General features: G+C 44.6%; 1 protein-coding gene across 8 annotated transcripts in view; it reads left to right on the top strand.

Moving 5' to 3' along the window:
- U2SURP (U2 snRNP associated SURP domain containing) overlaps window positions 1–13,212 on the top strand; it is an 84,292-nt gene that overhangs the window by 62,961 nt on the left and 8,119 nt on the right. For 5 of the 8 annotated variants that reach the window (XM_089780843.1, XM_089780840.1, XM_089780838.1 and 2 more), the window contains 2 exons: window positions 1,340–1,450; window positions 11,955–12,088. In XM_089780843.1, the coding sequence (XP_089636969.1) occupies window positions 1,340–1,450; window positions 11,955–12,088 (245 nt within the window). The remainder of the gene's footprint in view (window positions 1–1,339; window positions 1,451–11,954; window positions 12,089–13,212) is intronic. The other 3 variants (XM_089780842.1, XM_075937664.2, XM_089780841.1) reach the window with 1 other exon arrangement.

The raw sequence follows: 13,212 nt of genomic DNA, 5'->3' as shown, positions 1-13,212 counted from the left end.
TTTGCACTCATGGCAAGACTGAGCACCATCTAGATTTTGATGTGGGTCACTCCAAGATTTTGATAAGTGGTCAGGGGCTGCACTTTTCTATGGAGGGGGCAAGAGTCTGGGACAGAGCTTGAGTGCAAAAGAGAGCCCAGAGTAGGGGGCTGTGGTGCAGAAGATGATGAGGGGTCTGAGAGGGAGTTTGCATGAAGGAGGGGGCTGTGACCTGGGGCAGAGGATTGGTTTTCAGGGTCTGTCAGGGATATGGGTGCAGGAGAGGATTCTGGCTTGGAAAAATGTAGGAGAGGGTACAGGGTCTGGGAGGGAGTTGTGACCTGGGGCAGGAGGTAGGAGAGGTACAGAGGGTTTGAGTGGTGACCTGGGGCAGGGAGTTGGGGAACGGGAATGGCTGAGGTGCCAGAAGTAGACTCTGGCTGGAAGGCACTTATCTAGGTGGCCCTCAGCCAGGCTCCCTGCCTGCCACAGCTGCAGGCTTAAATATATGTATTTTAAAGGTGGCTTTTTTAGGATAAATAAGTGGGTGACTAAGTATCAATGTGAACTGTAGACACTGCAGTAAATGTTTAAAAGCACTGAAGATGTAATATAAATAAAAGCACAAGTCAGTATTGGAACAAGTGAATAAAAGCAGGAGGCATAGGGCATAGTCAGCTGGAAGCGGGCTTAATGATACAATGCTGCTTATATGGAGAAACTGAATAGAGTTAAATTAAGGCTTTAGAAATATGTGAGAAGTAGGTGCTCAGAATATGTTGGGTGGGAAGTTAAGTGTGCAGAGAAAAAAATGAGAAGTTCCTCAAAATAAAAATTCCAAAAGCCACCTGGCTGCTACTGTGACTTGTAATGGAGGTACTATCACAGCTAAGTATAACATTTGTTGTAGCAGAGCTATTTGGTGGAATGTCACTGGTATATATACCATCTACATCATAAAATAATCCCTCTTGAAAGTTGAATTAGTTTACCAAAACATTAAATTTGTTTAATAAAATGATACTTTTATCTTGTCTATCACAATCAATTGATTTCAGTGAGGTAGAATTTGGGTTTAAATAAAAAAAAAAAGGCAATTTGTAGGCAGTGTTCTGAGAGAGATTTTAGGTGTAACAAAATCAAGTGTGCAAATAGTTGCATGAGACCGAGGTCAAATGCAGTTTCACTATTTTGATATTGATGCCCTTTCATATGTGACACTTGTACATTTAATGTTGGGAGAACAAAATACAGAGGTAATTCATTTCAACCAAGTTCAGTTTTCAGATAGTTGTCTAAAACCCATGGATGACAAAGTCCAGTGAAGTTGTATTTTAAATGATGGTTATTAATTTTGCAGCTTAAGGTGATGAAATTTCAAGACGAATTGGAGTCTGGAAAAAGACCCAAGAAACCAGGCCAGAGTTTTCAGGAACAGGTTGAACACTATAGAGACAAACTGCTTCAGCGGGTAAGAGATGTTCCTCATGTTCAGTACTAATTCTAGGTTTTAAGTGTAGTGTTGAATTAAGCTAATGTATTAGCAGATGCATTTAGTTTAAATTCCACTGTATTGTTAAATTGTTTCAATTCAAGCACTTTCCTCAGAATGGATATAACTTATTTATTTGTGTCAAAATATATCTCATATTACTTGGCTTACTGTGATTTGGTTCATTGCCATCAGAATGTGGGGACAAGAAAACTCAACAGTTAAAGCTCTATCAGTAAACAATTTTGGGAAGAAGAAAATGCATAGAAAAATAGTTTGTAATAAATCAGTTGAGAAGTTTGAGAGGGTCACTTATGGACCTTCTCGAGTATATAAAACAAGGTAGACTGACTTCAGTGGAAAAAATCTGCAGTTTACACTTAGATTTTCTCCAGTTTTTTTTAATGTTCTGTTGACATTGATAAAAACTTCATTTTGTCAAATGCTTCCAGATAGCGAGAGAGAATGGCATTCAGGAAACGCATTGTTAGTAACTCCTCTAGTTCCTATATACCTCAGTTTATTGTGGCTAGCTCCAACTTGGTGCTTACCCCACAGAATGAATCATTCTACAACATTACCATTGTCATGTCTGTGGCACCTAGAGCTAGATCAGAGGAGCTCTGGAAAGCGGTATATTCCAGAATTTTTAAAGTATATCCAATAACAGTATAAAAATTGAACTTCTCAAACCATGGTATGCAAACACTTTTAATAACAGCCTTAACATGGGAGTTGCTGAGTGGCTTCTTAAGTATTCAAGCAAGCTTGCCTTTGTGTCCTTTACACCAAAACTCTCAATAATATTCAGGTAACTCCCAGTTCTTCTTCGAGTAGTGTCCCCGTGGGTGCTCCACTCTAGGCGAAGGGTCGCCCTGAGCCGCAGATCGGAGCTTTGCAAAGCAGATTCCCCCCTGTTGAGCCACGCATGCTCAGAAGGCGTCTCGAGCCCTTCCCGCCCTCTGCAGTGCGCGGCTCAACCCCCTCCCTTTCAGTTCCTCTTCAACCGCCCTCGTCAGCGGACGGAGCGAGCAGGAGTTCCCTTCAGTCTCTCAGACTGTATTTCCATTAGTTAGGTTACCACAGTTTTTCCCCTGTTACTCCAAGTTAGTTTCCCTTGTTTTTTTCTCTTTAAAATAATAACAGATTTTTTTATATAAGAACAACGAAACTGACAATAAAATCCCCCCTCGGGGACTAAAACTCGCTTCAGACCAGAGCCCGGTGAACCGGGGCTCTCTCTCTCTTGGCTCCTCAGCTGGAAAAACATATAAACTACATGAAAAGAAAAGGAAAGGACTATAACAACAGTCACAAATAAATAAAACACTGAAAATACCAACAGTTTAAAGAAATAAGAAGCTCCCGAAATATGTCTGCCTCCTCAGGCTTTAAAAAATGTGAGCAGTGCTGCGAGCCTATGCCGGCTTCTGACGGCCATACAAAATGTATTCGGTGCTTGGATGAAACTCACTCACCTCACAGCTGCACACATTGTGCTTCCCTCACAGCAAGAGCTAGAAAGGACAGAGAGCTCCGCCTGAGGATGATTTTGTTTGAAAAGGCTCTGCAGCCTACAGAGCAGGGGGAACTGCATCATGAAAACCCCCCGCCACCAAAAGCTACAAGGCAGAGAGCCTCACCGTCACGCTGTCTCCCGCCTTCTTCCTCCCCTAAGACCCAGGGAGAGGGGCAAAGAAGTCTGAGGATCCCTGCTAATAAAGCAGAGGGAAAATCCTCGTGTTCAGCACCGGGACCGGTGCGCGCTGCCTCTGAGCCGTCCCGGGAACACGCTGACAACCCGGGGCGGAAAGAAAAGCCGGCGCCGCTTCAAACCGCGGCGCCGCTTCAAACCCTCGGCGCCGCAGCAGAAGAGACCCCATACACAGCCGGCACCGGCTGCAACTGTAAACCAGATCTCTGCACCGGCGCCGGCAGCAGACAGCGAGATGCACCCTCATGAGTCTGCTACAGAGCTCTCTAAGGGTGTGTCTAGACTACCTAGTTTTGTCGACAAAAGTGGACTTTTATCGACAAAACTATACCAGCGTCTACACTACCGCTGAGTTCTGTCGACATAACGTCGACAGAACTCAGCAGTTTTGTCGACGCTGGTATACCTCATTTTACGAGGCATAACACCTTCTGTCGACAGAACTCTGTCGACAGAAGGTGTTATTGCCTGTAACGTTGCGTCCAGACTATGGAGTTCTGTCGACAAAGCAGCTTGCTTTGTCGACAGAACTCAATGTGCCTGGATGCTCTTTGTCGACGGAAGTTTTGTCGACAGTATCTGTCGACAAAACTTCCGTCGACAAAACGCGGTAGTCTAGACGTACCCTAAGACAGCGTCTAACACTCACAGCAGGCAGCAGCATTCATGCCTCCCTCCCACTGACTGCTCACCTGGGAGATCCTTTGCAAGGCATTCCCCTCCCAGATCTATTCTTCGCGACAAACGTCGCCAAGGGGGTCTCGCTCCTATTATCATAGGGTTGGACCACAACAAAGCCCATGGCACCCTTATTGGTCTTACCCACCCCCACCTTACCCACCCCAATGGGGGCCCTGGGATCATTGGGATCCATACAGACGCCGGTCCTCAGTCCACTCCACACCATCTCGAAGGGGTCTGCCTCATCCACAGCCCCTACCTCCTGCAACACACACAGAGGAGGAGGAGGAACGAATTTCGGACAATGAATCCGATATTCAATCAATAAACATCACACACCCAGACGACCTAAGTGCCCAACAGGACGATGCAGTTATACCATCAGATACAGTAGCGATTGATGACCTCAAACAGTTTCAAGAACTATTCAAGCGAGTAGCAACGAGTCAGCATGTCTCCCTACAAGAAGTGCAAAACAAACAACATCACTTGTTAAAGAACCTGCATCCTACATTGCATAGTAAGATTGCCCTGCCAATTGACGAGGCAATCATGGAAACATCTGAGGATCTGTGGAAGACACCCGCATCCATCCAACCGACTAATAAAAATATTGACAGAAAATACTTCGTTCCACCAAAAGACAATGATTTCCTCTTTACACATCCACAAGCAAACTCCTTAGTGGTTGAATCCGCACAGCAAAGAGCGAAGGTACCACAATACAAGAATGGCAACATGGACAAAGACCATAAAAAGCTAGACTTCTTCGGCAAGAAGATATACTCCTCTTCTACCCTACAACTAAAAATATCAAATTATTCTGCCCTCTTAGTGAATCATGACTTCGATAATTATTCGAAGTTGGGAGAACTGATACCACATCTCCCTGAGTCCAAAAGAGCTATCTTGAAAGCAATAGTCCATGAAGGCCATACGATCGCTCACACTGCTCTCCAAACGGCAATGGACGTCGCTGACACAGCAGCTAGGACTACAGCTACGGCGATAGTCATGCGCAGAACTTCCTGGCTACAGTCATCTGGAGTTCCCCGAGAACTTCAGCCCAAAGTAGAAGACTTACCATTCGATAAGCAAAAATTATTTGCAGCTTCTACAGACGAAATGCTACACAACAGTAAGAACTCGAAAACCACACTTCGCACATTGGGCATGTACACACCGCCTTTCAAACACAGATGATACACCCCATATAACACGTACAATCGCTACAGATATGGGCAATACAACCGACCACAGAGACCCTATGAAGACACTAGGACAAGACAACGACCTCAGAGAAGGCGCCCTAATCAAGGCCACCCACCAACCGCTCAGTCCTCCAAGCAGCAAATTTGAAGAGGTGGTCGAGGGTCTGCAATACCTCCCTCACGATCTAGCAATAACGCAACATGGCCATCTTTTTACCCACTGTTTACGGCCGTTCCTTCCACAATGGGAATCTATAACATCGGACCGCTGGGTTCTAGACATAATTCGAGTAGGCTACACTATTCCATTTACCGCTACCCCACCTACCCTTCCCCCTACCCCGTCCCTTTTCAGGGACCCCTCTCACGAGACTCTACTAAAACAAGAGATTGATCGACTCCTTTCAATCAGAGCCATAGAAAGAGTACCAGTAGAGTTTCATGGGAAAGGATTTTACTCGAACTATTTCTTGATCGAGAAAAAAACGGGGGGCTGGAGGCCCATATTAGACCTCCGCAAACTGAACAGGTTTCTCAGGAAACAACGCTTCAAAATGGTCACACTTACAACAATCATTCCTGCGCTAGATCAAAGGTTCACAGCCCTCGACCTGCAAGATGCGTATTTCCATGTAACTATCCATTCTGCCCATAGACGCTATCTACGCTTTACTCTCGGCCCAGATCATTTCCAATACAATGTTCTCCCCTTCAGCCTCTCGTTAGCTCCAACGGTATTTTCAAAGGTACTTGCAGTTGTCGCTGCGTACCTCAGACGTCAAAATGTCATCATATTCCCCTACCTAGACGACTGCCTTTTAAAGGGCTCAACTCAGGACGAAACCGCCTCCATGATAAGTACGACCACATCCCTCCTCAATCGTCTAGGCCTTCTACTCAACGAAAACAAATCAACACTGCACCCGGTTCAAGATATAGAGTTCATTGGTGCACGTCTGGACTCAATCACAGCTCGAGCATACCTACCTTGACAACGTTTCATAACTATACAAGAAATTATAAGCGTGATGTTTACAACTCCTACCACTACGGTACTTACTTTTCTCCAACTAATGGGTCACATGGCTTCCACCACCTACGTAGTCCACCACGCTCGTCTGCATTTTCGATGCTTCCAACTCTAGATAGCAAGTGTGTATATACCGTCATGACACTCCCTCAACAAGACGGTGACTATTCCACCAAACGTTCTTGCATCCTTACGATGGTGGACAATACCGAACAACCTCCTGACAGGTGTTCCATTCCAACAAATCGAACCCACTATACAGATTACCACAGATGCTTCCCTCCTTGGCTGGGGAGCACATATGAACGATCAAGGGGTTCAAGGAAGGTGGTCCCCATCCGAGGCATGACTACACATCAACCTCCTCAAACTGCGGGCAGTAAGGAATGCCTGCGCACACTTCGCCTCCAACATTGCCAATCAGACGGTCCGCATCCTAACGGACAACATCTGCACAATGTTCTACATAAACAGGCAAGGCGGAGCCCGCTCCTGCTCCCTCTGTACGGAAGCTATCCGCCTGTGGAACTCATGCATCCGCAACCATGTCACCCTGATAGCATCCTACCTGCCCAGGGTGAACAACACCAGAGCAGATTCACTCAGGTCGCAAACTCAATCTTCAACCAATGGGGATGGCCATCCATAGATCTCTTTGCGTCTACCCAGAACGCCAAATGCCCCCAGTTCTGCTCACGCGCAGGACTTGGCAAACATTCCCTGGGGGATGCCTTTCTAATCAAATGGACAGCCCCCCTACACTATGCCTTCCCCCCCCATACCGCTAATCCCAAAAACCCTACGCAAGATCTGCAGAGACGGAGCCCTAGTCATCCTGATAGCCCCGTCGTGGTCCCGCCAAACTTGGTACCCGTACCTGCACAGGCTAGTGGTTCACCCTCCTTACCTGCTACCACACCGTGTAGACCTGATATCTCAGAGCAATGGAACGATACTGCACCCACAGCTCCATACCCTACACCTTCAGGCTTGGCTGCTCTCTGGTTCTCGGAGATAGAAAATCACTGTTCCCAGCAAGTGAAGGACATCCTCCTCCACAGTAGGAGACAGTTCACTCGAAAAACTTACCTGCAAAAATGGACACGATTCTCTCACTGGTGCCAGCGAACCAAAGTAGAACCCCGTGTCGCCCCACTAAATACGATCTTGGACTACATTCTAGACCTTAAAGTGTCAGGACTGTCAATCTCTTCTTTAAGAGTCCATCTTTCTGCAATAGCAGCGTTCCATACCTTCATTGATGGCTTCTCCATATTTTCCCATCCTATCACTAAAAGATTCCTTAAAGGGCTCCACAACGTATACCCACCCTATAAGGCACCACCCCCCTTATGGGACCTAAATCTTGTTCTCCACCATCTCACCAGACCTCCTTTCGAGCCTCTGGCTACAGTATCACTCCCCTTTCTCTTTATGAAAGTCTGCTTCTTATTAGCTATCACGTCGGTCAGACGGGTGAGTGAAATTGGGGCATTAATGGCAGAACCCCCCTACACAGTTTTTATGAAGGACAGGGTCATACTTAGACCTCACCCAACATTCCTGCCAAAGGTCTGTACAGAATTCCATGTCAACGAACCGATCGTACTACCTACCTTTTTCCCAAAACCGCATGCATCACAGAAGGACGCCACTCTGCATACTCTGGACATTCGGAGGGGGCTCGCCTTCTTCCTGGAGAGAACGAAACCATTTCGTAAATCCTAAAGGCTTTTTATATCCATCGCTGAGCGTTCTAAAGGAACACCTCTATCATCACAACGAATCTCAAAATGAATCTCGACATGCATAGTCAAGTGTCATACCTTGGGCAATAAGCCACTACAGTGCCCACCAAGAACGCATTCCACTCGAGCCACGGCCACTTCTACAGCCTTTTTGAACAATGTCCCCTTAAGGGATATTTACCGAGAAGCAACGTGGTCTTCAGACTATACCATTACCAGACATTATGCAATCCTACCACAACTTAAACATGACTCAGCAGTAGCTACAGCGGTGCTCTCTACCACCGCTAAACATTGACTCCGGCTCCCTCCAGCCATATATTGAATACTGCTTTGTAGTCACCTAGAGTGGAGCACCCACGGGGACACTACTCGAAGAAGAAAAGGGAGTTATTCACCTCGTGCAGTAACGAGTGTTCTTCGAGATGTGTGTCCCCGTGGGTGCTCCACGACCCTCCCTTCCTCCCCTCTGCGCGGAGTCTAAATTACTCGGGCGGAGACGAGGAACTGAAAGGGAGGGGGTTGAGCCGCGCGCTGCAGAGGGCGGGAAGGGCTCGAGACGCCTTCTGAGCATGCGTGGCTCAACAGGGGGGAAACTGCTTTGCAAAGCTCTGATCTGCGGCTCAGGGCGACCCTTCCCCTAGAGTGGAGCACCCACAGGAGGACACATCTCGAAGAACACTCGTTACTACACGAGGTGAGTAACTCCCTTTTCCAAAGGGCCATTCATTTACCCAAGACAGTGGCACCCTAGATCTTCCATCAAAGACAACACTTATAGCCAATCCTATAATAAATTGATTAAAAATGTATTAGCTAAGAAAAGTAATACGTTCTTTACAAAGTTAATATAGGTAAACACACTCACAAATTGGCTTTGGGTTCCAAAAAGTAATGGAAGCTGCATTCATGGGAAGCTCTGTGAGCATGTTTGCACAACAAGTAAACACCTGTGGCTGGCCTTTGCCAATAGGTTCAGGCTGTGGGGCTGTTTGATTGCATATTTCTGGGCTCAGGATAGAGCCTGAGCTCTGTGACCTTATGAGGAGAGAGGATCCCAGTACTTGGGACTTTAGCTCAAACCCAGAAGTCTGTGTAACCATGAAATAGCCCAAGTCAGCTGGCATGGGCTAGCTACAAGTATCTGGTTGCTGTGTAGATATACCTTACATGCCCGTTAGGGGCTAACCCAGGTCAAACCCTAGGAAACTCTTGCTAATGCTTAAAAGAGCTAATACTCTTTTTACCTTACATTTCAAAGCAACATAGAGTGAATGGTCCTTTTTCTAGGGGGTTTTATTCCCTTCCCCCAGAGTTCAAGCTGATGTGATGAGACCTGCTGCACATCGTCTCTTCTTTGGGTGTGTGTGTGGGGTGGGGGAATCAGTCAAATACTCTTTGTTTTTGATTTTTCACAATGGCTCATTGGTTTTAGTGGGCCTTCTTGTTGTGGTCAGGATCTATCACTGCCTGTAAGAAGCTAGCATTTCTACATTAATTAATGCTCCTTTCCTGTTGAATTTACACAACTAGAGAGGTTTACAATGCATAGATCATAGGGTACAGGTGTTATAAGTAGGGATGTAAGCGACTAGTTGACTATCCGATAAGCAAAAGCTTATTGGTAAGTCGCCACATTAGTCAACTAGTCGCTCCCCTAACCCCCCTCGCCTCCCCATGGTGCTGCCTCTACCACAAAGAGACTGCAAAGGGGGAAGAAGAGGGAGTGCTGGGGGGTGCTGGCTTAAAAGCTGGTTCCCTCCAGCTCCGTGGCACAGGGCAGCGGCGGTGCTTCCTCTTTGAAATGTACAAGAGCCCCGCTTGTACATTTCAAAAAGGAAGTGCCCACATCTAGCGTGGCGTTTCAGTCTATTTCAAAGGCGGAATGCATGCTAGTCTTTATCGACTAAATGAATAGTCGATGGAAATCCCATCGACTATTTGATTAGTTAATTAATTGATATTTAACATCCCTAGTTATAAGTAAGATTAATACATGCATCATCCTACAAGGACAAACACATTATTATAAATATAATAAAAAGTACTAACACAGAGGTGAGCCAGACTGGCTTCCAGTTATGCATTTGTTAGAGAGGCCAGGGCCTTTACGTGAGGTGGTACCTGGGCTGCCCAGTGTTACTAGTATTGCACGATTGCTTCTGGCATGTCACAGCAAAGCTAGAACTACCCTACAATTTATTGGAAGCTAAACATAAATGTAAGTAATTTTGTGTTGAGTGTTTCTCTGACTTTCTTTGGGGCAGTCAATACCCAAATGTAAGAGTAACTCTCGTAAAAATAGACTTGCAGGTCACTTTTAGGAAAGAGGCCTGTCAGTCCAGAATGGTGATCTATGGAGAAAATGTACACATCTGAGGAATGATGGTAGCTGTTAGTGCTTTGTGTTTGAAACCAGTAACTTCTGTTTTAAATGGAGTTCATATTTAAAGAGTCTTTCTGACTCAGTCTTAGCTATAATCAAAGACAGAAGTGGTGTTTGTCTTGTAGCAAGCATAATGTATGTAGTAAAAGGGAGTAATTTAAAAAAAATAAAATCACAATCCAGATAATCTTGTCAGATGCTGTGTGTATGTTCTACAATGGCTTTGTCTCAATTGGCATTAATTTAAGTGGTTTGTATACTTTTCATTACATTAAAAATGTGTAAATAAAATGTAAAAAATATACATTATAAATATCGAATATGGCAATTATAACTGATTATAACACCGGCACCAAAAGAGTTCAGTTTTTGTTTGGCAAATAATAATTTTTGTTGAATTTGCTACAAAAATTAAAAGCTAGCATTTCTACATTAATTAATGCTCCTTTCCTGTTGAATTTATACAACTAGAGAGGTTTACAATGCATAAAACATAGGATACAGGTGTACCTCAGTAGTTCTGCAAAAGTGGTGCATAAATGGCTGATTTGCAGTTAATGCATTAAGATTTGAAATGGTTGCCCTTTTCTGCTTATGTAATTTGCAAAAAATAAGCATTTCAAGGGTAAAGTTGCCTTATATTATGGCAATTGGTTTGAAAAAATAGCGAATGTTTAGCTGTTTAACAGCTTCATTGTTGCTAAATGTTCTAGTCTGCTGTACTATCAAATATGTCAGTAACCTATTTACAATCCATTGACTTCAGTAGGACGGTAGTATATAATTGTAATACAGCAGGTTCAGTATAGTGGACTGGCAGTGCAAGCTTAATGCTTTAAGTATAGCTATTTCATATATAAAAGATGTGACAGTAGAAATGATACAGTTGTCCTGGGATTTGCTGTAATGTAGAACATAATCTTTTTGAGATATTTAAGTATTTGTATTAAATGGACTGACTTTTGAGAAACAATTATGCGTTCCTAGGCTGCTTTATTAACGGCTATAATTATGGTGCTGCCATGCAGCACTTAGTGTTATCTCAGCATCTAGAGAGCTTCATCCTCCTTTCATGATATACTGTATAGTGGAATTTTCCTAACCATAGAGGGAGTTTTGAAATAACAAAAATGTATACATGATTCTGGAGCCTATATTTTATTTTGTTTTAATACTGCTCAAATGGACTATTTAGTCCTGTTTCATATAATCAGCTTTACGCAGGCAGGAGTTGGAGGGGACATGGGACACACGAGATCCAGCTGGCAAAATTAAACGAGCATGCTTAGCCATCAACTTGTATTGCCTCCCTTTTAATTTTTGTACTGATGCATGTGACAATATACACTGTTAAAGGAAGGAGCCGGGGACTGGCATAGTACTTGATTGCCTTTTTCTATAACAGTGAATAAACAGTCATAAGGTAATTAATAGTTTCACTGCCAAGTCACAGACTGGAATATATATATTTAAATAGTTAGAGATACCCTGTTATTCCTGAAAATTGAAATTTAGAACAGGACGTGTTAAGATGTTGTTTAAATTTTCTATCAGTAAAAGTAAGTTTAAGATTTGTGAGTAACCATTATTTTCTCCTATCCGGAGATTTCAAATGTTGATTCTGTCTCTCTAAATTTGTAACACAATAATTGATAAACTTGATACACTTTCTCTGTATCTGAGAACAAATCTTACCTAATCTGAAATTCTCAGTTTTTAATAAATCAGGAAAAAGAAAAAGAGCTGGAAAGAGAGCGAGAGAGAGACAAGAAAGACAAGGAAAAATCTGAATCCAGATTCAAAGACAAGAAGGAAAAAGAAGAATGTACACCAACAAGAAAAGAGAGGTGCAGCTTTTATTCTGTCCCAGAGTACATAAAAATCATTTGTTTAATAGATTTGTAGACAACTTTAGACTTGAAATTAAGTTGTATTTGTGGTTCTTGCCATAAAAAAGTAATTCAGCTATTTGAACTTTAATCTAATTGTTGGACAGTAAACACAGGATTCTTCTTCAGCGTAGGTGTGTGTTCTCTCCACATGCACCGGTGCTGGAAGATTTTCTCTTAGCAGTACCCGCAAGGGAGATGAAGTGGCTCTGGTGCCCCAAAGGAATGGGGTGCACATGCCGCGCTATATAGGGCACCTCCAGCCACCTCCTCCGTCAGTTCCTTCTTGCCACCGGATGGAGCATCGAAACCTGCTAGTCTCAGCATTAGCTGTTGCTCAGTTCTATGGTTGGTCTTCATTTTACCTGTAAATATTTCTATTGTTAGTCATGTCTAAACAGAGTAGGACCCTCAGGAACTATGCCTCGGGCCAGGGCCTGCCCTGTTTCCCACTGTTCAAGTTTTATTGCACTTGTAATTGGCCCATGCCAGTGAGCAACCTCCGCTGAGAGTGTTTGCAGTGCCTAGGAGAGGGCCATATAAGTGATAAATGCTGCAGTTGCAAGTCCTTCAAGCCTCATACCAAGGAGGAGAGGGGCATTCGACTCAAGGCTCTCCTGATGGAATCCGCCATGGCTTTGGTACATGAGTGCTAAGTCCCTTGGCCGAGCTTCAGTGCCTTGGCATGCAGTGCCTCAGTGCTGCTGATACCATGGCATCATTTGCCAGCATCTTGCAAGCCTAGTCAAGGCAAGGGCAAATCTCTGGAGCCTAAGAAGGACAGGCCCAGAACTTTGATGCCAGTGGACTCTCCTGTGGTAGCCCAGCTGTCTCCTCCAGCCTCAAAGGTGTATGGGTCCCTTGCTCCCTCTCAGGCCTCCCTTAGAGTGGTGTGGAGCAGCTGCAGATGCCATCAACCCCTGAGACCTTTCAGGCGGCCCAAGACATCCTGTCAATGCCGGTATCCCCCACCATAGTAGTTGCGGGACTGAGGCACAAGGGGAAGCCACACTTGCTGCCCTCACAGTCTCCACAGTGCCTCCAGTTCCAGTCTGGTGGGACATCCAAGGCTTCACCCATGC

The sequence above is a fragment of the Pelodiscus sinensis genome, chromosome 10, assembly GCF_052426305.1.
Source record: "Pelodiscus sinensis isolate ZL-2025 chromosome 10, ASM5242630v1, whole genome shotgun sequence".
Lineage (NCBI taxonomy): Eukaryota > Metazoa > Chordata > Testudines > Trionychidae > Pelodiscus > Pelodiscus sinensis.
The sequence above is the reverse complement of the archived record's forward strand: the minus strand, read 5'-3'. Positions and strand labels throughout refer to the sequence as shown.